Source organism: Balaenoptera ricei, chromosome 6, assembly GCF_028023285.1.
Source record: "Balaenoptera ricei isolate mBalRic1 chromosome 6, mBalRic1.hap2, whole genome shotgun sequence".
Classification (NCBI taxonomy): Eukaryota; Metazoa; Chordata; class Mammalia; order Artiodactyla; family Balaenopteridae; genus Balaenoptera; species Balaenoptera ricei.
Window position 1 is genome coordinate 115503575 of NC_082644.1, and position 22495 is coordinate 115526069.

The following is a 22495-nucleotide window of genomic DNA, read 5'->3' on the forward strand; positions in this document are numbered from 1 at the left end:
TAGGGTGCTGTAAGATGTGGAGAAAAAAGCCCCATCCTTTCCGAGGCCTCCTGGGAAAGCACCTGGAGTCAGCGGATCCTCGTCCTGTGAAACCTGCTCTGGCCACTAGGGGGCCCGGAGGGAGGACTGTGAGGTGCTGGCCAGGCAGGCACTGTGGAAGGACACGTAGGACAGGCCAGCAGAGGGGCAGGGGGATGGAATGGAAAACACCTGGACCAGAAGTCAGCACTCAGGGTGCTGTGGCACCCTGCTTTCCCTCCCTGGGATTAGATCTGACTTCTGAGTCTCTCCGCCATTAAGGCAAGACTGCCCCAAGAGCCCCGCGGCAGTCCCCCTGGGAACCCCCAGTCTTCACCAGGCAGCATGCAGGTGACAGGCCTTGGAAGATCTCTAACAGCCTGGTTGGGTGTGCTCAGACACACTGGGGACCAGCACAACCAGAAGCTTGCCCTCTGCTGGCAGGAGCCGCTCCCTGTTCAGTGCTTACGGCACAGGACCCAGTGACGGAAGAAAAAGGAACACGCAAGGACAAGCAGTATGGCTAAATTCATTTATTCTGAAATAAAAAGTGAAACAAGTGAATCAGGAGTCGAATCACCCGGGCACAAACCCGTCCCCGCCTCCACCTTCTCTCTCCGTCCTACACTATCAATAAATAATTTTCCCCAGCCCCAAATATTTAATAGAAGGTCCTCCCCATTTACCAGCGCCAACCTCCACTGTGATACAGGGGGGTTTCCCTACCTCCAGAATATACAAAATGTTACACAGTTACAGTATAAACACTGGGAGGGAGCCCACCCCGCCACCAGCTTATGTCCTTGCCTGGCCTCGGTTTGCCCAACCTGCCCAAGGCCTGTGAGAGTGCTGCCCAGTTGTCTGGCTGGGCGAGACTTTGTGCCCCAAAGTGCCTCTGAATAGAGGATGCATGAGCCCCTCTGAATGGAGGACTGCTTGGTGGCGGTGACGAGACGAGCAGGGAGCCCCTGCTCCCCAAGAACGGCAGCATCTTAAATAAACAACCTTTATTGAGCCTCCGGCTCTTTGTTTTTCTGGAACTATTAACAGCCCAGAGATCAAGACACAGCCCTGGCCAAGATGGCAAGGGGTCTGCACCTATTTGTCTCCCCCCATTAGACAGGGGGCTATACCCCTTTTCAGGGGTTTTTTTAGGGATGAAGGGGTGCCAGGAAGGAGGGACGGGGCAGCAGGTACGGGTAGGGGCAGAGCGCCCCGGCCCCAGGTCTCTGGTCTTTGCCCGCTAGTGTCGGGCAGTTAGACCACCATGATCTTCACTTCATCGTTCTCGTCAGCCTGGTAGAAGAAGGGGATGCAGGGGTTGCTGCCCAAGACTGAGCGCTCCTGGGGGTTCTGGATCTCGCGCAGCAGTTGCATGATCTGCTGCGCAGTGGGGTTCTCAGGGGTTGTCTGGCCCCGCAGGGCTTCCCCCTGGGTGGGGTCCACGTTGTCCTCGAGGCTCACCTCACGGAGACCTTTGTAGAGAGAGAGAGAGGCAGGGCTCGGAGTGGTGTGCCAGCTCTCCCCTGCCCGCCCGCCGGTCCTCCCCGAGGGCGCTACTCACCACCCTTGTCAGCAGCACCGGGCTCCTGTGGGGCTGGGGGCGCTGTAGTGGGCTCACCAGCAGGGTTCTGGGCAGCCAGGAACTTGCCATACCATTCATTTCGCTCGCCCACCAGGCGTAATACCAGTTCCCGGAGCTCCAGCAGCTTCACCTGGAGGGAGAGGCGCTCAGCACCCGCACCCCACCCCACCCCCGCCCGCAGAGATGGTCACAAGGACCCCTACCTTCATTTCCTCCTTGTCCTGAGCCAGGCGGCTGATGTACTCCTCCTTCTCCCGGTGCCGCGCCTTCAGCACCGCCCTCTGACTCTGATAAAGGGCGATGTACTCTCCTGCGGGGAGCGGGGAGGGCCAACAGGGCTCAGGTGCGGCGCTGCCCTGATCCAGCCCGCGGCCCCCCGCCCCGGGCCCTAGCCTCCCCACTCACCAATAGTGTCTGTCTCTCCGGACAGCTGGATACAGCGATGCTCCAGCTCCTCTACCCGCTCCTTCAGATCCACTTTCTCCTGCATGAGCGCTGTAAAACGGCCCTGAAGCCAGAACAGCAGGGTCAGGGCTCGGCAGCGACATGACCGCAGGCCCCCACCCTTCCTGGACCCCACTGGGCACAACTCACTCACCTGCAGCTTGTCCATGGCCACCTGGAGGGCCTGGTGGGTCTCCGCAGGCACACTGTCCCCCCCGATCCCGGAGGCCGGGGCCTCCTTCTCCGCCCCGTCCTGGGCCGGGGCTGCCAGGTGAGCCAGGCGCCGGCAGCGCAGCTTTTCCTCCTTCAGCTGCCCGCGCAGCCGGGCCTGCTCTTCCTCAGCACTGGCTAAGGCCGAGTTAAAAAATGCCACCTGCGGGCAAGAGGTGTGCGCATGCTTTTGTGCGGGATACTCAGGACCAGCGAGGGGCGGGGGGCAGAGAGATGCTCCCCGTCTCGGGGTCTTAGTGGGCAGGCCTGTGGTTCAAGGATGACATGGCATCTGACTATGGCTCCCAGGCGAGCTTGGGGGTCCAGAGAAGTCAGAAGGAGGGAAACCGCAAAGAGCGTCTGAGCGGAACCACAGAGGGAGGTGGGAAGCAAGACAGGCAAGGAGCGGGGAGGTCGGCTCACCAGCAGCTCTCGGCTATCGAGCTCCTCCGGCACGCTCAGCTTCGGCCGGGGAGCCTCCTCCTCCTTCTCCTCACCGTCCAGTCCGTCTCCTGCTGGGGACAGATGGAGGGTCCTGAGACAACCCGACAAGGCAGGTGGAGCAGGCCGGGAAGAGAGCGTGCGGCCCAGCTCTGCCCCGCACCTCACTCGCTGCAGGAAGAGGATTCGCTGTCCTAAAGGTCTCTCCTAACTCAGTTCCACGCTGCTAAACGTCCCCCTGCTCCTCAGGCTGGGTGTTCTCCCTCCGGGCCGTCCTACTTACCTTCCCCAGGCACAGCCATGAGGTTCAGCTGGGCTTGTAGCTGCTGGTTCTGCTGGTTGGCTGCTTCCAGGCGCTCCTAAGGGGCCAGGAAAGAAAGTGAGGAGGGACACAGGTTGCAGGCTTTCCCCGTCAGGGGCCCAGCACTCCGACGCCCTCACCTGGGTCTCCTGTAACTCCCGGTGGGCCATCTGGACCGCCACCTTGCCCTGGACTTCCTCGTGCTGCAGCTGGTCCACGAGCTGGGTCTGCAGCAGCGCCTGCTTCTGCAGCACCTCCTTCTCAGAGGCCAGCTGCTGACAGGCTGCCACGTACTGCTGCAGGTGGCTCAGGTACTGGTCCCGCTGCCGCTGCAGATCCTGAGCCTCCTGGCTCTTCACCTCCACCTGCGGGAAGACCCTGGGGGTGAGGGCAGGCGGTGGCTTGCTTCCGCAGTCTGAGCCCAGAGACTGGGGAGGCTGGGCACAGACCCCTCTGCCTGAGGCAGGCACCGCGAGGCTCTGCTGGCTGCCCAGAGCCCCACGCCGCCTTCACCCAGCCCTCATAACAAGCTTCTTTCTATCTTAACTTGAGGCCGCAGACGGGTGGAAAAGCAGAGCTCCAGCCAACATCTGTGAGGTGCACACTGAATGCCTAAGGCTTTACATGCATGATTCTCTAATCTCCAACACCTCTAGGAGGAAAATAATAACCCTTTTTTTTTTTTTTTTTTCTATTTTTTTGGCAGCTCCACACCATCATGCAGGATCTTAGTTCCCCGACCAGGGATCTAACCCGCACCACCTGCAGCGGAGTCTCAACCACTGGACCGCCAGGGAAGTCCCGCTAACCTTTTAAGATAAGGAAACTGAGGCTTAGAGATGCGAGGGCTGAATCCAGGGCTGAACCCAAGGAGCTGGCCACCGTACACCCTCTCTTCCCCTCTAATTAGGGGCTCGATGCCTCTAGCGGGGACAACGACCTATGGCCCAGGGCTACTCAACTCTGAAAGTCAGAGGCCAGGGGGCAACAAGCAGTCACAGGCTCTGAAGGACTCTGGGGTCACCTGTCCTGGCCCCAGGTCCCTCACTCCCCAGAGGCTGATGCCTGTCTCCTAGCCCTTCCACTGGGGCAGCGGTTACCGTCTCCTTCAGCTCTCCTAGCTTCTCCTGCAGCTGGCCCAGCTTCTTGGTCAGCTCCTTCTTGATGTGCTGCTCCGACTGCAGCGTGCTGGTTGTCTCCATGTTCTCATTGGACTGCACAGAGAGAAGCAATCAGCGGCCACCCAATGCAGCTGGAGACCCCAGAACTTGGCGTCCGCCTCCCACAGCTCAGGGAAGGGTGGAGGCAGGTAGGAAAGTCTGCCCCTTTCCCCCACAACCCTCCGAGCAGGGCTCTCCGGCTCACAGCGTGCCTTCGTGGGTACCATTTCACAAAAGGTCCATATCACCCATTTTACAGGTGGGAAAACCAAGGCCCCAGACAGGTTAAGTGCCTCGCCCCACCCCAAAGGACTTGGCCAGGGAGGAGGGCAGGCTGGCCGGGTAGGGCTGCGCACCAGCCTGACGAATCCGTTCTGCAGTTCAGCCAGCTGCTCCTTGAGCTCGCGGTTCTGGGAGAGCGCGCGGCTGATGGTGGTGCGGTCGCTCTGCATGCTCTCCAGAATCTGCTTGCGCTCCTCTGCCTGCTCCCCCCAGCACCTGGCTGCCTGCTCCAGCTCCAGCAGCCGCTGCTCCTGCTCCTGGTTCAGGCGACTCAGACTTTCGTTGTCCTTCACCTGCGCCTGCAGCTGCTGTGCCAGGCTCTGCAGTTCCTTCTGTAGCTGTTCGGCCTCCGCCTGCAGCCGTTGTTCTACCTCCGAGGGCCCGGCTGGGGGCTCCTGAGGCGGAGGCACAGCTGAGAAAGGGAGCACACCGTCAGGGCCTCTCGCCTCTGCAGTCTCCAAAAACCGGGATCGAACCCGTGCCCCCATGCAGCGGAAGCACAGAGCCTCAACCACTGGTCCGCCAGGGAAGTCCCTCCAAAACACCCTCTTCTTGGTCCACAGCTTCTGATTCAGCCTCCTTGCCCCAAATCTTGGCTTCCTGGCTCAATCTTTCAAGACACGTTCAAACAGAGTTCCTTACATCTTTATGCTCAAGACAACAGTGGGCACTTCACCCCTTTTTTGCAGATGGGGACCCTGAGGCTCAGGGAAATTGCAAGACTTGCCAACTCCTGGGACAGACCTCTTTCCTTTGGCCACGGTGCCCTTCCGCCCACTAACCTCCATTCTCAGCCGCCCTCACCAGCCCCGACACCAAACCTGCTCCCAGATCCCCTGGCCCCGGCTTACCGATCTTGGTCCTCAGTTTGGCCAAACTGGTCTCCAGCTCCTGCACCTGACTCATGCTGCACTCCTTTTCTTCCCTCAACTTGCCCATCTGCCCAAAGCATGGGGGGGGTGGGGTGGGGGGAGAGCACAAAGAGGGAGGCAGAGGGGGTCAAGGCCGGGCGACCACCTCCCTCTCCACCCCCGCCCTCTAGATACACACTTCCACCTCTGGCTGCACACAGCAAGTGACGTGATTCCTATTTCACAGATGCCCAGGAAGACCAAGTGACCTGTCTAAGGAGCGGGGTGGAAGGTCACCTCTCACCTGCTCCAGCATCTGCTGCATCTTCTGCTGCCAAACGGCGTTCTCTTCTTTCATATTCACCACATACTGGTCTCTCTCTGCCTGCAGCTGCTTCAGAGAATCCTTCAGCTGCGAGAGTGGGCACAGAAGTTACCACGGGCTGTCATGGGGCCTCGCCTGCTCCCGGTCACCCGGGGTCATCCTCCTCCCGCACCCCCCTCTCTGCACAATCTCACCTGCTCCACGTGGGTCTCCAGCTGTGCCTGCTCTTCCAGGGCCTGCTGTAACTGCTGGCTGCTGTCAGGGGTAGGTTGACTAGAAAACTGGATGGTGAAAAATGAGGTTGGATCTGGGAAGCCCAGGCTGTTCCATGCAATGCCCCCCAAAAGGTCAATGTACAATTCAAGGTTGTCCTCATGCTATTAGAACCAGGTCCACAGGCTTTATTTTTACTAAATACTCATTGCTCCCCAACCACCCCAATCCAGTGTGTATCCTTCTGGACCCTTTTCCACACATATGCAAACATGTTTAATTAATGCACAGTGCAGTTGTGCTGTCACAGGGTGGTATCATATACGGTTCTGCAATTTAATTTCACTTTGCTGCAAACAAGATATACTTAATTTTTGTAATGGTTACACAGTAGTCCAATATATGAACATGGCATACTTTAACCACACCCTTACTGATGGCAGGAAGGCAGAGAATCACTGTGCACGCAGGAAAACTAAAGAGGAGGCTCTCTGAGACTTGAGCACCCTGTCTACCTGGAGGCTTGGCCCCGAGAGGAAGGGAGCGGACTCATGCGCTAGCCTTATAACTGTCATCCATAAAACAATGGTTTTCAACCAGGATGCTTTAAAAATAAAAATTAAAAAGGCCTATCCCTGAGATTCTGATTCCAGAGGTCTGGGCAAGGCCCCAATTTTTCTCCTATCTCTAGAGGAGTCTAAGGCAGCACCAGAACAAGGATCCAAATTTTCTGGCTCCTGGCCGGAGGCCACCCACAATGACCCTAAGAAGCCCTGGCCCCGCACTCCCTGGGGCTCCAGCCCCACCTGCTGCAGCAGCAGCTCGGACATCTCCATCTTCTTCTGCAGCTCCTCCATCCCCAGCTGCATGGCCGCCTTCTCTTTCGCCATGACCCGCAGCTTCTCCTCCAGCTCCGAGGTCTGCTGCTTCAGGTCTTCGTTGCTTTTGCTGTGACCGGCGGTAGTGGAGGGAGATGTGAGTAAAGAACAGAAAGGGTCGCTCCGGTGACCAGCCCACTACCTTTGCCGCAGAACCACAAAACAGTCTCTTTGGAAGGGACCCCAGGATCAAGAGTCACAAGTGGCAGGCCACAGAGAGGACATGAGTTGCCTGAGGCCACAGCAGGAGTCGGTGGCACAGCTGGGACAGCAGAGCCTGGCTCTGCACGCATGCAAACCTCACCAGCTCCTCACCCCGCTCCCTTGGCTCCCCCCCACCTCCCAGCCCTCCCCCACTATCCCCATCCTACTTGTTCTTGTATAACTGCAGTCTGAGGGCATCTCGCTCTTTGGTTAATTCTTTGTTGTACTGCAAACACAGAGAGGCGAGGTCAGGAGAAGGGAGGTGGAAGATGCAGACAGACAGCAGCAACAGGAACGACTCCCAGCAACACGGCCTCACCTGGTGTCAGGCTTTATATTTTTTCAAAGCACTTCCAAGCTCATGTTCTCATTTGGTTTTAATAAGAACTCGGGAAGGGTGGAAAAGGCAGGCGGAGAGCTCTAACTCATGGCTGGCTCACAGGCCCGGGGACAGCAGATAACACTGCCCTGCCATCATTCTCACTGTTATCAGCCCCACGTCTGAACCTTTCCTGAACACTCTCTCAGCCAACATTCCCGTTTCAAACTCACAAGCACCCTGGGAGGCAGTTACTATTACTATCTCCATTTTACGGGTGAACAACACGGAGCATTAGAGGTTAAGTGGCTTGCCTAACATCCCGCTGAAGGCCAGCCAGTGTGCCCGTGGCTTGAACCACGTTCTCTCCCCGGGGTGCGAGCACAGATGTGATGGGGGGATTAAATTGTAATCTCTTGTTCATTTTTTGAATGGATGATACACGAGCACAGATGTGATGGGGGGATTAAATTGTATTGTAATCTCTTGTTCATTTTTTGAATGGATGATACACTCACATAGCCCCTAACTCAGAAGGTACCAAAGTGACATTTCTCTCAGCCATCCTGTTCCTCTCCCCTGGGTTTTTATGAATCCTTTCCGACCTGTCTTATATATATTTCACACACGTACTTCTCTCTCTTAGTGTGGTAACGGACTAAAAATACTGTTCTGAACCTTCACAGCCCGAACACCTAGCACTTGGGCCAGAGCCCACAGCCAGTAAAGGGCAAGGCTGGCGCTCTGGCTCTGGGCTCTGCATCCAGCGCTCGCTCTAGACAGTACTCCCCACTCCCCCAACAACTCGCCATGGCAACCAACTCACGCCCGGGTTGCTTCTCACAATCACACAACTTTAAAGCAGCAAGAAACGGCCAGTGCTGCCTTCTGGGGAGCAAGTCACTCCATCCTGCCGAAGGGACCTTTAGGCTCACCCCACACACACACCACCTCCAGCGGATGGGCAGACTGCTGGGCTCACCCTATCGGCCTGCTTCTGCTGCGTGGAGACGGCAGACAGCGTCCGTTCCAGCTCTCCCACACGCTGCCTGGACGACTGCAGGCGATGAGCAAGGTCCTCCGACTCCCCTGAAATGACAGCATGAGAAGGGAAGCCCAAAGAAGGAATCCCGCTGAAGGCCAGCCAGTGTGCCCGGGCCGAGGGGTGAAAGGGTGCCTAGATTCCCACCTGCTCTCTGCCTGGCTGCCTGTTGGGTGTGAGCCAGAGCTGTCTGTAATTCCGTCTTCTCGGACACCAGAATCCCTATGGTCTGAATGTGGACCTTTGGGAGAAAGGCCAAACAAGTGCTAAAAGCACAAAAGCAATGTTTCCTGGGGGCCATGAGGGACCCTGGTTCAGCCCACCCACCTGCAGCTGTTCTCTCAGAGCCCCTTGTTCCTTCACGAGCTTCTTCGCAAATTCCTTCTTCTCCTGCAGGAAAAGAGAAGAAACAGCTCTTACTGGTAGGCAGAGGTGAAACAGCAAAGGATATAGCCCCCAGAATGTCATCACTGGCCCAGGACAGGCCCACCGATGAGAACAGATAATCAGCCACCCCGGGAGTAGGGGACGGGCGGGGAGGGGCAGGGGGTAGGCCCCCTCTTTCTCCAGGCTGCCAGCAGGCAAGAGGAGAATGGGCCTCTACATCTGAATCCTCCCCCAAACCCATCAGCCACGGGAGGAGCAGACAAAGAAATCACGTTACTTTTTCCAGTCGATCCAAAGTTTCCTGGTTCTCTTGTTTCTGTGGGGAGAGTCATAGGAAGGTGACTGAGATTGTCCCCCGTTCCCACGATCCTCAGACCAAGGAGGAGGGACGGTCAGGGGCCAGGAATGGGTTAGAAAGGGAGAGTTCATGGGGACATGAACGGACGAACGCTTCTCAAGCTAAGAGACTTTGGGTCTTGGGAAGCGAGAGTCTGGATCTGATTCCCTTGAAGGGACAATGACATAAACCTCTAGAAATGGAGTCTGAGAAGGTCAGACCACCCTCTGCCAGCTCACGATCTGGAAGGGGGCATTCACTCAAGGAATGTTTCCTGAGCACACACTGCAGGCCAGGTTCTGTTCTTAAGAGCACAGATATGGGAACGAAAAGGACCTTTAAATCTTTGATTCTTTGAGCTTAAAGGGACCTTGGACACCCTCTAATTCTACCTCCTCAGGAAACTAAAGCCCAGAGAGGACAGTTGACTTGTCCAAGGTCAAAGTCGGAACAAATCAGGGGCTGAGTCAGGGCTGGGACACACCAGTCAAGCTAGTGCTCCCCCTACAGGCAACAGACCCAGGGCAAGCGTGGCGAGGACTCAAGCAGGGGTCTCTGGAGAACAGAGTAGGCAAAGAGGGCAGCCACAGAGAGAGCCATGCTGCATGCCGTGCTCCGGGGTCCCTCCAGCTGAGACCTAGGCCCCCCGGCACCCCAGCACCAGGGGTCCCCAGCCCCTTTCTTCAGAGCCCCAAGGCGAGACTGGGGCCCCAGATTGGCAGCGTGGAATCTGGGGACAACACTGGACTCTTACCAATTGCTCTATCTTGCTACTGAGTTGTGTGTTTGTTAGATTGCTGGAGTCCAGGGCTACTGATAGTTCTTGGTACCGGCTCTGAGGCGCATGCAGAGAGGAGGAGGAGGAGGAGTTGGAGGAGGGGGGGGGAGAGAGGTAGAGAGAGCAATCATTAGGGTTGGGGGGTGTCTGGGCTGTCTCAGCTGGCAGTGGGGCACCCAGCCCCCGCTGTGGGAGGAGGGAGGTGGGGGCAGGTGGTGGCTGGCCTGCAGGGTCACTGGGCCATGGTGCAGGCCCCCTTACCTCCAGATTCTTTATGTCAGTACAGGATGCTAGATCCTCCCCGTTGATGTAAGATGGAGACTAGGAGAGATGAAAGGGTTCACATGGAAACGTTATCTATCCCCCTCAAGGCCTAAGCCCTCCAACATCTTCCCCATCAACTGGCAACATTTCCTTTTCTGCCTAACTTGCCACACCCCCTTAACCCCTCCCTGTGCCAACTTCTCTTCATTCTTAATTCCCCCTTGTCCCCCACCTCCCAAGCAGCTCTCATCTGCAGGATAAAATGATGTAACCAATCTCATGGTCCAACCCCTTCATTTGGACAGCGTCAAAGAGGAGACTCAGAGAAGTAATGACTAGCTAAACATTATCCAGCCAAGCTGCCTGGTCCCAGGACCTCCCCTTCCTCTTGGGAAACTCTGCCTTGGTTTCTTTCCGTCATATTTTCCTTCCCTCTACAGCCCACTCCGGGCTCCAATTTTGGGGGTGGTACCTCGGACACAAGACCGTTGAGCTGCTGAGATAGCTGTCGCAGGCTCTCGGTGGATGAGAAAGATCTGGGGATGAACACAGCAGTCAGGGGTGCAGGAGGCTCGATGGGAAAGAGGGGGTCATGGGCAGTGGCCTAGGGACCGCTGGCCCCATGGGAGACACTCACGTGCTTTCATCAATGGGACTAGGATCACGGTCAGCATCACGGTTCTGTTTGGAAAGAAACGTATGAATCGGTCATTCAGTTTCCAGTAAGAACCACCCATGGGCGCCAAGCTCATTCCAACCGCTTTCCGTCCGCCCACACCGTAAGGAGAACCTGCTTTTGGCCTCCCCCACCCCAGTCCTCAGGAAGGGCACCTCGCTCTAGGAGCCAAGCTACCTGAAGAAAGGGGAAGAGGCTCCACGGTAGGTCCATTCCTCCAGGAAGGAGGAGGGGGTGAGCATAGCGTGGGGCAGCAGGCCAAGGGGGAAGAGGCACAAACCTGAGTTGATGCCATGCTAGTGACACGGGGGGGACTAGCACAGGGGGAAGGGACACCGCCAGGTGACACGGTGTCATCAGCAGACGGTGTAACAGGAGCGGCGCGGTCTTTGGGCGCCTGTCACAGAACAGAGCAGGGGGTTAGGGGGACAGGCAGGGCAAAAGTCGCCTCACTGCCATGAACGCAGGGGTGCAGAGCGGGTAGGACAGGTGCTGCTGCAGTCAGAGTGACAGTCACGCATGCTGGGAGCCACTCTGGGGGGTGGCTACGGCTCGCGCAGACCTCGGGCCGGTCTGCAGCCTTCCGGCGCTGCACAGCCTCCTTCGAGAACACGAGGGCCTTGTTCTCCCTGGAGCTCAGCTCCCTGGCTGACCTACGGCAGCTACAGCAGGTGGAAGGAAGGTGTGCCAAGTCAGGGAGAAGCAGGCCCTGCTCTTCCAGAAAGCCAGTCTGTGCCCAGAGGGCCCCTCTCCCGGGGCCCCACGCTGGGCAGAGGGTGGCAGTGATGAAGGAGCAGAGCGATCTGCCTCTTTCTTCTTGTTCTCCCTTCCTTCCTTCCCTCCTTCCTGCAACTCCTGGTGTGTCTCCATGACTCAGGCCTTTTCTGGGAAAGAAGCTGCCCAACGAGAAGGCTCTCCCTGCTCTTAGAGATAAAAAGAAAACCATGGCCACCACCCACCCCAACCTCCTGGCTCCAAAACACCTACCCAACCAAGAAACAGCTGAGAAACCAGAGGTAAGACGTCTACCCTTTGACTCTTGTCATCCTGGAGAACAATCGTGGGATTGAGGGCCAAGAGCCATGGAGAAGTTCTCTCTTGGCCCAAATGGATCCACTTGCTTGACCAGAGCCCCACTCGGCCTCTCTCCAGGCTCAGGCCTGACACTTAGTCCAAGCCTCTGGCTCGAGGGATCTAATGTTCAATAGGTGAGATGGGGAAGAGGGTTCATAAGCCAAAGCTTGACGAGGGAAGAGCACCGGGGAGCCAAGGCCCGGCCAACGAAGCTGAGTCTGGAAGGAAGAGGCTGCACCTCTCTTGGGGGAAAGGGCTGCCTGCTCTCTGGAGCCTCAGCCCTGGCCTCTGAAAACCCAAATCTACTGCTCTCCTTAGAGCAAGCACCGCAGAGCCTGGGGAGCTAAAGATGAATCAAGCTGTTTGCTTGGTGACTGTCCCCACTGTGACCTTTGATGCCAGAACCTGGTGTTGCCTTGTCAACCTGGACTACTGAATCTAATAGGTAAGAGCAGGGGTTCAGCAGCTGGCTAGGCATGAGACTTCGGGGGAGGGGAGCACACTCTTAGCCACGGGCCCTGGCGAGCCCTGGGTCCCTCCTGGCCTCTTGGGTGCCCACGGATCCCTAGCATTAGAAACAAGAAAGCTCAGAAGAGGAAAAAAGTCTTTTTCTGAGGACTTAAATATATTTAATATGACTATCTTGTGAGCAACCAAGTTACTTCATAATTTTGAGTCATATAGCTAAGTATGGAACTTTAAAAACATTGCCCACTCCCCTCCAATGTCCCATTCCATTAAAAAAAACCTTTTTTTTCTATCCATTAGTCCTCAGTTCTGGAAATGCCATCAGCTCTGCCCAGGATACTGCAATCACAGGCCTGCACTACTAGAGCAGAAAACTTAAGTGAGAAACAGTTATTGATATAGAGAGGATTTTAGAACGACAAGAAGGGAATATGGGGATCTGGGTCTTCATTTCCAGGACGGCAGAAGGATGCGGGCCCAGGGCCTTGGAACAAGAGTACAGATGCAGCTTCGGGACTCCTGTAGGCAGGCACTCCACTCCCCGCGCCACCCAGCATCTCCTCTGAGCCAACAAGGTGAGTCACAGCACCTGGACAGACCCAACCGACTGGGCATGAGCAGTCCTAATGATTGAAAGACTCTCTAACCCCAGCCAACAGTTCCCTGTCCCAGGCCCTCTCCCCCTGCCCATCTCCAGCAGGACCTGGCCCCCTTCCAGCCCTACTCCTCTAGCCTGGCAGATGTCCCCCGAGGAAGTTAATTAAGGAGGAAGTGCCAACATCATGTCTGGAGGAGGTCATCTCCTTGTCCAGGGGCACCCCAGGCTCCCCGCCTTTCTGGAAAGTTCTCTGTGAGCTCATAACCCTGGCTGCTACCTGTATTACACCCTCTGCCTGGGACTCCCATTTCCCCTACTCTCAATGTGGATGACTGCTACCCACCTCTAATCTTCAAACCGGCCTCAAATGCCACCCCTTCCAGCCTCGAGTCCATTTAGAACCAACCTCTGCCTTGTCGAGCATTTGGAATGTTGCCATATTCCAAATGTTTCTTTCATCTGTTTTCTACAGCCCCTACCACATGCCTCTGCTTTCAAGGGCCCACTGAATACGGTTAAACGTCCAGTTAATTTTTAAAGGAGAAGAGGGGCAGAATGTCCTGATCACTCATGTGTTTGGTTAACCTCACACCCCTTACAGATAGTTTCACTGAAAAAAATAACCTCAGTCCTTGTGACTATAATGCAAACTCCTTTTCTCTCAACCCTACATTCCCTACTGCCAAACCAAAATGAACTGATCAACTCAAAAAAAAATCACAAACTACTTTGTGGTCTATTGGTCTTTTGGGGTCAGATGCCCAGGGGCCAAGACTTGAAGGTTTGGTTTTATTTAACCTCTCCTAGTTTGATAGCACCACGGACATTCAAACTGGAGGCTCAAAGAGCCCAAATCCCACACACCTGCTCTGGAAGCTATTCCCAAGTTACCTTTAACCTCCAAGGAGCATCTCACCTTCTCCAAGACGATAAAAGATGGGGGGTCGGGGGGGAACCCAATCAACCAAGCAGGTGAAAAAGCAGACATGAACAGGCCCAGGGTTAATGACAGCAACATAAAATAAGCCAGAGGCAAAGTATCCCCCAAACCAGAGAAGCCTCAGGGCATGCAGAGCTGGGAGGGAGCAAGCCAGAGAGGGGGTCTCGGCACTGCCTCACCTTCCACTTGTCCAATGGGGGGATCGCTACCCCATTGGAGCGGTTAAGGTCGGACACCAGCACCTTCAGAATGTCCTGAATCTATAGGAGGCGAAAAGGGAAAAACAAGGGCAGGGAGAGAAAGAGAAAAGTGGCTTAGAGAGGCAAGAGAGTCAGGGAAGGAAGAAGAGATGGGTTCAGGGCAATGGAATGCTGGAGAAGAGAGAAAGGGATCAATACCACAGCCTGTGCCATTTTCCAAACAGCCACTTGCTGCCTTGCCAGAGGCAGAAATCAAGGTAAACAGATGGAAAAGTCCCTGGAACAATGCAGTCACATAGCTCCTTAGGCGAACAATGCAGCTCTTAATAGCTTCTTAGACCCTCAGGCCCAGACTTTTAAAAACCAGACTTCAGAACCAGGGTCCACTCGAGCAAAGCGGGCTACAGCTAAAAAAATAAGTCTGAAAGACAATGATCTGATCCAACAGTGTCATCTTACAGATGAGGAAACTGAGGCCCAGGGGACAAAGTGATTTTCTTGACATCACCCAGCAAGCTGGTGGCAAAGATGGCCTTGAAACTAAGATGATCTCCTAATCCAAGGGCCTGGGACTCTCCTCACCACACCCTGGGGTTCTGTTGGTGCCTCTAAATGGAGAGCCTGAGGACAAGAGGCTGTTCTCACTGCCTGGTTTCCCACTGAGGCTGGGGCTGAGGAAGATCACCAGAGCAGTAAGTCAAATAGCAACTACTCTTTACTGAACGTTTACCCTGCACCAGGCCCTGTATTAGGGGATTGTTATAAAAACAACAACAATCTCATTTAAACTTCATAAGTGTAAGACAGTATTACCCCAGTTTTACCAGTGTGGAACCAGAGACCCAACGAGCTTAAACAATTTGCCCAAAACCATATCCCCAACAGAAGGAGAGGTAGAATTCAAACCCAAACTTCTTAGCCAATATCTGACATTTCTTCCACAATCTTAACCACTACCCTCTCCTGCTGTCCCTTGAGCACCCCATCCCCGGAAGGTGGCAATACTCACATCCTCAGGCGAGGGACAACCACCAGAAGTGGTTGTCTCAGGGCTACTGCCATTCTTGATCTTTCTTTTTTTCTTAGCTCCTGCAGGAACACCAGGGCTGTTCTTCTGCTGATACTCCCTTAACTGCAAAAAGGAAAAGCAGTGAGGCTCATGAGAACTATAAGCCCCCTATATTCACATCCTACTTTACAGTTTACAAGAAGCAGAGGTGGAAAAGTAAACATTTAATCAGACATCAGGGTCCTTTCTTACACCTCTGTTAGAGCTGCACACCACTGCTTCTCAAACTTTTACATCAGTGTATCCTAATGGCAGAAGGCAGTGAAGGCACACAACCCTAGTGAATCTGGGAACGTAACAGAAAGAGGACAACCCAAACACCATTTCGGAGAGAAGTCTATTATAATCTTACAAATCTATGCAAATGTCATCCCTAAGCATATTAATATAAAAGGCTTTTTCTCTCTCAAGAGAATCAAGCAAAACTGATGCTCCAGTCCCATGTTTATCCTGTGGCACTCAGGGCACCCCATGTTGAGATGATGAGTTGGGAAAGATTCCCAGCTGTGAAGTTCAGTTTCACGCGATCTGTTCCACAGAGGATAAGCAGATCTCACTCCAAAGGAGCACTGAATGACGGGCACTCTGGTCTCAGAATCATAGCGAATTAGAGTGTAAGGTAGAAGATTCAGATTAAAACTGTGAAAGTCTCTCTGGATAGAAATCTGGGAGAAAACCAAACTAAGCAAAGCACATTCTCCCCACTGCCACCCAGAGATATTGTCAATGTTTCGAGATCACTGGTGAAGTGTAGGCTTTTTACGCTATCAACACCAAAGGATGGGGTACAGTCTAGAGTGAGGGAGCCTGAAACCCAGGTGGGACCTAAGTCCCATAGTCCCGAGTCCCCTTCAAGCTGGAAATTTGTGCTGCGACCAGAGAAACCGGAAAGGATGTGAAAACACAGGGGGACTGGGTCGTAAGGTCAAACACCGGGCTCGTGGCGGTAATGACAGTTCAGAGGGGGATTATGACGTCACTACATTTCACTCCTCCCTACCGATGCCCGAGTCGCCGTTTCGCCGTGGGGGAGGGGAACGCAAGGCCAGGACCGAGGTCCTTGGATACCGGGACCCTAGGGAGCCCAGGGAGCCCAAGAGGTCCGGTTCTGGGCGGCAGGAGGCGAGGGCCGAGCCTGGTGCGGGAAGCCCCCGGGGTCACCGGCCCAAAGTCACCCAGGAGTGACGAGCGAGGGCGGGGGCTGGGCTGCCGGGGGGCGGGACTGGCTGAGAATACTTTTTGGGGGGGCGCCAAGGGGCGCCGACAGGCTCGCCCCGTGTGCCTCGGAGGCAGCACAGACTCTGGCCATGACCCGGCCGTCGGAGGGGTCTCGGGCTGGGTCAGGGAGCCGCGACCCCGCACGTTTTACCTTTTTCTTGGCCGCAGCCAATTTGCTCTGTCGGGTTTCTTCCGACATCCCGGGACGGGGCGGGGGATGGGGGGGCCACATCAGCAAGATCCCGGCAACCACTGCGGAATTGCTTCCGGCAGCCACCGCGCCGCTGTGAGACGTAGCCGTAAAAGGAGGGACCAGGGCGGTACTAGGCCGCAGCGGTGTGAGCGTAGCCTCAAATCCCTAATCCCATTAGTCGATGGGAAAGTTGAAAGGGGAAGGGGCGTGACTAAACCATAGCTAGCCAGGAGGGACGGGGGAAGGCCTAATAAAGACTGCGTGCGCAGCCGCTCTCCTTGCCTATCTGGGCGGGGAAAGGCGGGGCCCGACCTCGCAGCGGGCTTATATAGCTAGCTCTGTGACGCTTCGGTGTGCGTCAGAGAATTGCGAATACCGGGCGGACCTGAGGGGCCGCTTTCCCGCACGCGCCCTGGACCCTCCGGCACTGCAGAGCTCCCCGAGTCGGGGACCCCGGACCCCAGGGCTGAGGAGGTGGGCGAGGAGCGGACAGCAGGGGGAAAGCACATCTCTTCCCAGTCACTTTCCTGACTCCCCGTAGCTCTGCCCCAGACTTTCTCTCCCCAGAGATCGCCTCCAGAGACCACCCCCCCTCCTTCCACTGCTCCACATCAGAATCTCTCCTTCCTCCAGGATCCCTACCCCGATCCCGGGAGCATTATCTACCCTCTTCCCAACCGGATCCAGTCCCGGTCTCTGTACTTCACAGCAGTTACTCCTCTCACACCCTCACAGTACCCCTTTCCTCCCAAAGCGGCCTCTAGGTCCAATCAGCATTTTTCCCTCGGATTCCTCTACAGGACTCAACCAGGACTTTCCAAAAGTTGCCGCGGGGCTTTCCGATCCCCTGTGAGTATACTTGTGCCCCCTTCCTTGCCCTCCACCCTGTACCCCACTGCTGCTCTAAGTCCTCCTCTCCGTCCCCAGCAGCAGCTGACCCACCCCCAGTCCTCTTCAAGATCTTCCCCCAGCTGACCTCATTCTGCTGAGAAACTCTAGGTCATTTCTCAGTCCTTCCCCATCTTTTCCTCCTGCCCACCAAGCTTCAGAGAAGAAACAGCGTCCTGTACTTTGTCAGTGGTACCCCAGGCTCTCCAAATGGGCTCTGTCTCTCATCCTTCCTGACAGCACCACAAGTGGCTGGTTGATTTTGTTCTTTTCACACCACTATCCCTCCCTCACCCATTCCACCCACATGGAAACTACTCCCTTTCCCTCAAACGCATGTACTCTCTCCTGCCTTAGGGCATTTGGATACACCGTCTGGAATACTTTTTCTTCCAGCTTTTTGCCAAACTGATGCCTACTCATCCTTTAAAGTTGAGCTTCCTCAGAGAATTCTTAGCCCCACTTCGGGCTCAGGCCAATAGCTTTGTTAGCCACTCCCCTAGCACACTGTACTTCAACTTCAAAGCACTTTTCAGACTGGTAGTTAGTTGATTGGTTATTTGTCATTGACTCATTCATTTGACAAATTCATTCGAAACAGTGCTTACTATGTGCCAGGTACTGTTGTAGACACAGGGCAATCAGCAGTGAATAAAACAGAGTCCCTGCCGTCATGGTGTTTACACTCCAGTGGTATAAGGCTGTCAGTGAAAATAATATTAATGAAATATACAATATGTCAGGTGATGATAGATGTTAGAAAACTTCAGGACAAAAGGATAGTGACTGAGGTGTGGCCATTTAAATGGGGTGGTCAGGAAAGGACTTTCTGATGACGTGTGACCTGTGAGCAGAGCTTTGAATGGAAATTTCTGGAGGAAGAGCATGATTGTTGGGGGTTCTATGTCTGGGACTAGGCTATACGTTCCATGAAGGCAGGGGGCCAGGCTTGATGTCTTATCCATTGCTGAACCGCTGGAGCCTTTGCCAGTGCCTGGCAGCTAGTGTTTACTCACGATGTGTTGACTGACTGGTTAAAATCCCCTGTCCTAAGAATGAGAACCACGTCTTCCTCGGTCTCTTGTATTACAGTTGCTCCAACAAACGTTTCCTGAAAATTAGCAGTGTACCAGGCACTGGCCTTCACAGCTTTTAGACGCAGAAAGGACAAAGATGAACTGTAGCCCCAGGGATGGGTTTTGCTACCCAATGCAATTATAAAGCCAGTGACATCATAGACTTGACAGGAGAATCCAAGAGGTAGACCTGACGTAGATTCTCTGGGATCAGATTGGGAACCAGGATGGGTCCTTTAGTTAAAGTTGGGTTTGGCTGGGAGTGAAAGAAAACCCCAAATAATGGTGGCTTAAACAGTCATCAGGAACCCATGCCTCTATCATCCAAGACACCATTCAACTCCAGCAACCCTCCAGCTTGTAGGAAAGAGGAAGGCTAGAGCAAGGCATGCCCTCTCCCTGGAAGGACAGTTCCCAGACATAGCATATGCTATTTCTAATTAAGTTCCACTTGCCAGAACTTAGTTATAGGGCCACACCTAATTCCAAGGGAAGCTGGGAAATGTAGTCTTATTCTGGGGTGGAGGGTGTCTGTTACCAACCAGAAGCAGGGATTGGATATTGGGGGATAATGTGTAGGTTCTGTGTACGACTCTGTGCCACGCAGCGGCCATCTCCCAAGTCTGGCCAGGCTGATGGGGCCAGCGAGGATTCTCTGCACCTTGACATTCAGAAGCTGAAGGAGAAGAAGGACATGCTGGACAAGGAAATCTCCCAATTAATATCTGAGTAAGTCTCTTTGGGTTCCTCAGTGTGCTTAAGATAACTTTTTTTTTTTTTGGCCGTGCCATGCCATGCAGCTTGCAGGATCTCAGTTCCCCGACCAGGGATTGAACCTGGGCCACGGCAGTGAAAGCACCGAGTCCTAACCACTGGACTGCCAGGGATTCTCTAGATAACATTTAACTAGTGCCCAGTAACTGCAACCTAGCTTAGCATAAAAACAGGACTGCGCCAGGAGTTCCCAGGAGAATAAGGGGAACTAGGAACTGGAAAGCCATGGCTCTCCCAGTCTCTTCTGGGGCCCACGGTCTCTGCCTCTGCTTCTGTCTGCACATGGGCTCTGTCCTCCCTCTGCAGGTGGGGTTTTCAGTGCCCAGGGGAAGCTGGCTCTTCCACAACTCCTGGGTTTTCCCATGCCCTTTGCTCCAGCCACATGGCACAGACTGAGCAGCCTTTGAACGTGCATGTCACACTTGAGGGGATCTGATTAGCCACTCATGTGCCCATCTGTGAATCCCTTGGCTGTGACCAGGGTTACATAGTACCAGCGTGGCTGAGGATGCCTCCCTAAGAGTACAGGGAGAATTTGCCAGGAGTGAGGGGGTGGGCAGATCTCCTGCCCTACCTTAAGCTTCATGAGAGCAGGGTCTATCTTGGCATCACTATCCTGGTTCCCAATGCCAAGCACCCAGTAGGCCCTTAGTGAACATTTGTTAAATAGATGCCTCGTTACTCTCTGAACCTTGGAGCCTCATCGGCTTTCTCAACGATATTCTCTCTCTCTCTCTATTTCTCACCCCAGAGGCTACAGTGTAGATGAACTGGAGGACCACATCTCCCAGCTCCACGAGTATAATGACATCAAGGATGTAGGCCAGATGCTGCTAGGCAAACTAGGTGAGGGAGTCCCCATGCCCCAGGGGTGGTGGGATTTTGCTCCTGGGCCTTCTAAACTTACCCAACCCCCCTACCATTCTCAGCTGCCACGCTCCCTGAATGCCCCTCCCCTTCCTGGCCACCTAGCGAAGCCACTGTACAGCTCTTACCTGAGTGCCTGCGGTTTTTCCCTCGGGTATAGAGCCTGCTTTGGAGCTACAGGCAGGTTTGAGCCTGGGCTCACCTGCCTGCCTGAGGACTAGGGTTCCCAGTCCCCCGGGGCCTACTCAGACCAATGGAGACCCCAGCCTCGCCTCAAGTGGCCGACATGCTATAGAGGCAGAAAGTGCAAGGGGAACTCTGTGGCTTAAAGGGGTATTTTGTTCCTCCTGGAACACAGTCTCACTATCTAGAGGGCTGAGCCGAGACACAGGCACCTGTGTGTCTGAGCTGGCTGGGACAGCCCACCTTGGAGGTGAGGAAATGTGTAGGTGGCCTTGGTTCCATCACCTGGCTTGGATCGGTGGGCACGCTGATGTTCAACCAGCAGGGACCCTTTGGGACAGCGCTCAGAGCTGGGCTGTCGGCCCGCTGGCTGCCTGAGTTGCAGCTCTCGTCGCAGAATTGCCCATCAGCATCCGGGATTCCACAGCAGGAAGGGCTTCTCCGTGTGTCAGTGGGGAATGGGTCTCAAAGGAGGGGAGGGAAAAAACAGAAGGAGGTGGAAGATGATCAGGGCCCAAGAAGAAAGGAATGTGAGGGGACTGTAGCCTAGAGGCCAAGGGGAATAAGCTCTTGTGAGAACCCAGTTTGAGACCTGTCCTTCCAGGTCGTAGGACCTGGAGCAGGCGGAGTGTCCTCTTTCGTTCATCCAGTGAGTATTTCCTGAGCACCTACTCTGTGCTACTCAACAGGGTATGGGGACATTTTGGTGAACCGGACACTTTTTTTTTTTTTTAATGTTTATTTATTTATCTATTTACTTGGTTGCACCAGGTCTTAGTTGCGGCAGGCGGGCTCCTTAGTTGTGGCATGTGAACTCTTAGTTGCAGCATGCATGTGGGATCTAGTTCCCTGACCAGGAATTGAACCCTGGCCCCCTGCATTGGGAGCGCGGAGTCTTACCCACTGAGCCACCAGGGAAGTCCAAACCGGACACTTGAATGTCTCCATTCTCATGTGACTTATGTTTTGGTGTTGGGGTGGGGGAGGGGAATGGTCAAGAAGTAAAGGAACACAAATAAATGAATTATAAAATGTGTTAAGTGCAGTGAAGGAAACAAAAGACAGAGATGGAAAATATTGAGGTATGAACAGGGTGGCAGGGGGGGATGAGCCAGGGTGGTCAGGGCAGGCCTCTGAGGAGACCCCTTCCCTTGGGAGGAGAGAAGTCTGTGAGGAGGCATGAGGAAGGGCATCACCAAATGGCAAGGGCACGCACATGGGCCAGGGTTTGCAGCTGACCACTGATACAATGTAAGTGTAAACTGACATTTGCAGCACATGACTCTTGCTGCTGCTTCATGTGGGTGAGGGTTAAGTGAGTCTAGTTTGGAGGGACCAGACAGGGCCCCCAGTGGAGGAGCCTGGAAGGAGTAGCAGGAGGGTTATCTGGGCCAACTAGGGGAGCAGGAAGAAAGTGCTGGAGAGGGTCCTGGGTAGGCCAGGGCTTTGGCCATTTTCCCTCCCACTTCTCCCACTGGACATTCTTCCTTCCTTCCTTCCTTCCTTTCAGCCGTGATCCGAGGTGTCACCACCAAAGAGTTGTATCCAGAATTTGACCTGGACATGAATGACTGAGCTCACAGCCGCTTGTCCACGGCCCACTGGGGCAGGCCGATGTGGACATGAGAAGCAGTGAAAGCCCAACCAGAGCACCTACAGGCTTTCCAGTGAGAAAGTGTCAGAAGCCCTTTTCTAGAGAGCCCAAGCCGAGTCAGGAGGGAGCCCAGAGAAGAAGGGGGGCAGAAAGAAGGGGAGTTCCCAGCTCTGAGGTTCCTGAAATGTTCCAGTGATACCTGTGTATGTGTATATGTATCCTGTTTGTAAATAAACATATGAGCGATTTTGGTGCAAATCTGTATGCTGATTCCCTCTCCTCTGATAGCCCCCTGATCCTACCCTGGAAAAAGAGAGCCTGCCTTGGATTATAACAAACTTCCATGTGCCAGGCACTGTACTAAATGCCTTATATCCATTATCTCTAATGCTTCAATCCATCCTATGAGGAATTAGTATTACTATCCCCATTTTACAGATGAGGAAATTGAGACTCAGAGAGGCACAGTGACTTGCCTGAGGTCACACAGCCAGTAAGTGGCAGAGCAGGGATTTGAGCCCAAGTCTTCACTCTGAAGCTTCTGGTGTGCAACACTGCCTTTCTGGGCTGGGAAACAAGTGGGTAAGAGCTGAGAGTGAAATAGTGACATTGGGAGGAATTCTTCCCTGATCTATAGA

At 54.5% G+C, this 22495-nt stretch overlaps 2 protein-coding genes across 8 annotated transcripts; one reads left to right on the top strand and one right to left on the bottom strand.

Moving 5' to 3' along the window:
• Positions 1-536: 536 nt before the first annotated feature.
• GOLGA2 (golgin A2) lies at positions 537-16572 on the bottom strand. Of its 7 annotated transcripts, none has more exons than XM_059925723.1 (27): positions 16434-16572; positions 15005-15127; positions 13975-14055; positions 10996-11112; positions 10677-10720; positions 10512-10575; positions 10037-10096; positions 9752-9832; positions 8938-8976; positions 8601-8663; positions 8421-8514; positions 8214-8320; positions 7080-7138; positions 6637-6778; positions 5812-5898; positions 5597-5704; positions 5293-5380; positions 4516-4853; positions 4100-4213; positions 3140-3364; positions 2982-3057; positions 2681-2772; positions 2202-2420; positions 2009-2111; positions 1807-1913; positions 1583-1733; positions 537-1493 (listed from the first exon to the last, which is right to left on the bottom strand). In XM_059925723.1, exons 1-27 carry the CDS (start codon positions 16512-16514, stop codon positions 1276-1278), a joined length of 3081 nt encoding a protein of 1026 aa, XP_059781706.1. In that variant the 5' UTR covers positions 16515-16572; the 3' UTR covers positions 537-1275. The 7 variants fall into 7 exon arrangements, with proteins under 7 accessions (XP_059781706.1, XP_059781707.1, XP_059781708.1 ...); XM_059925724.1 differs by having other exon boundaries at positions 2681-2769; positions 16434-16571; XM_059925725.1 differs by lacking the exon at positions 9752-9832.
• Positions 16573-16656: 84 nt separating this feature from the next.
• On the top strand, positions 16657-22115 carry SWI5 (SWI5 homologous recombination repair protein). The gene is made up of 6 exons (XM_059926691.1): positions 16657-16682; positions 16838-16949; positions 17230-17324; positions 19019-19168; positions 19965-20059; positions 21774-22115. Exons 1-6 carry the CDS (start codon positions 16657-16659, stop codon positions 21836-21838), a joined length of 543 nt encoding a protein of 180 aa, XP_059782674.1. The 3' UTR covers positions 21839-22115.
• The last annotated feature ends 380 nt before the right edge of the window (positions 22116-22495 follow it).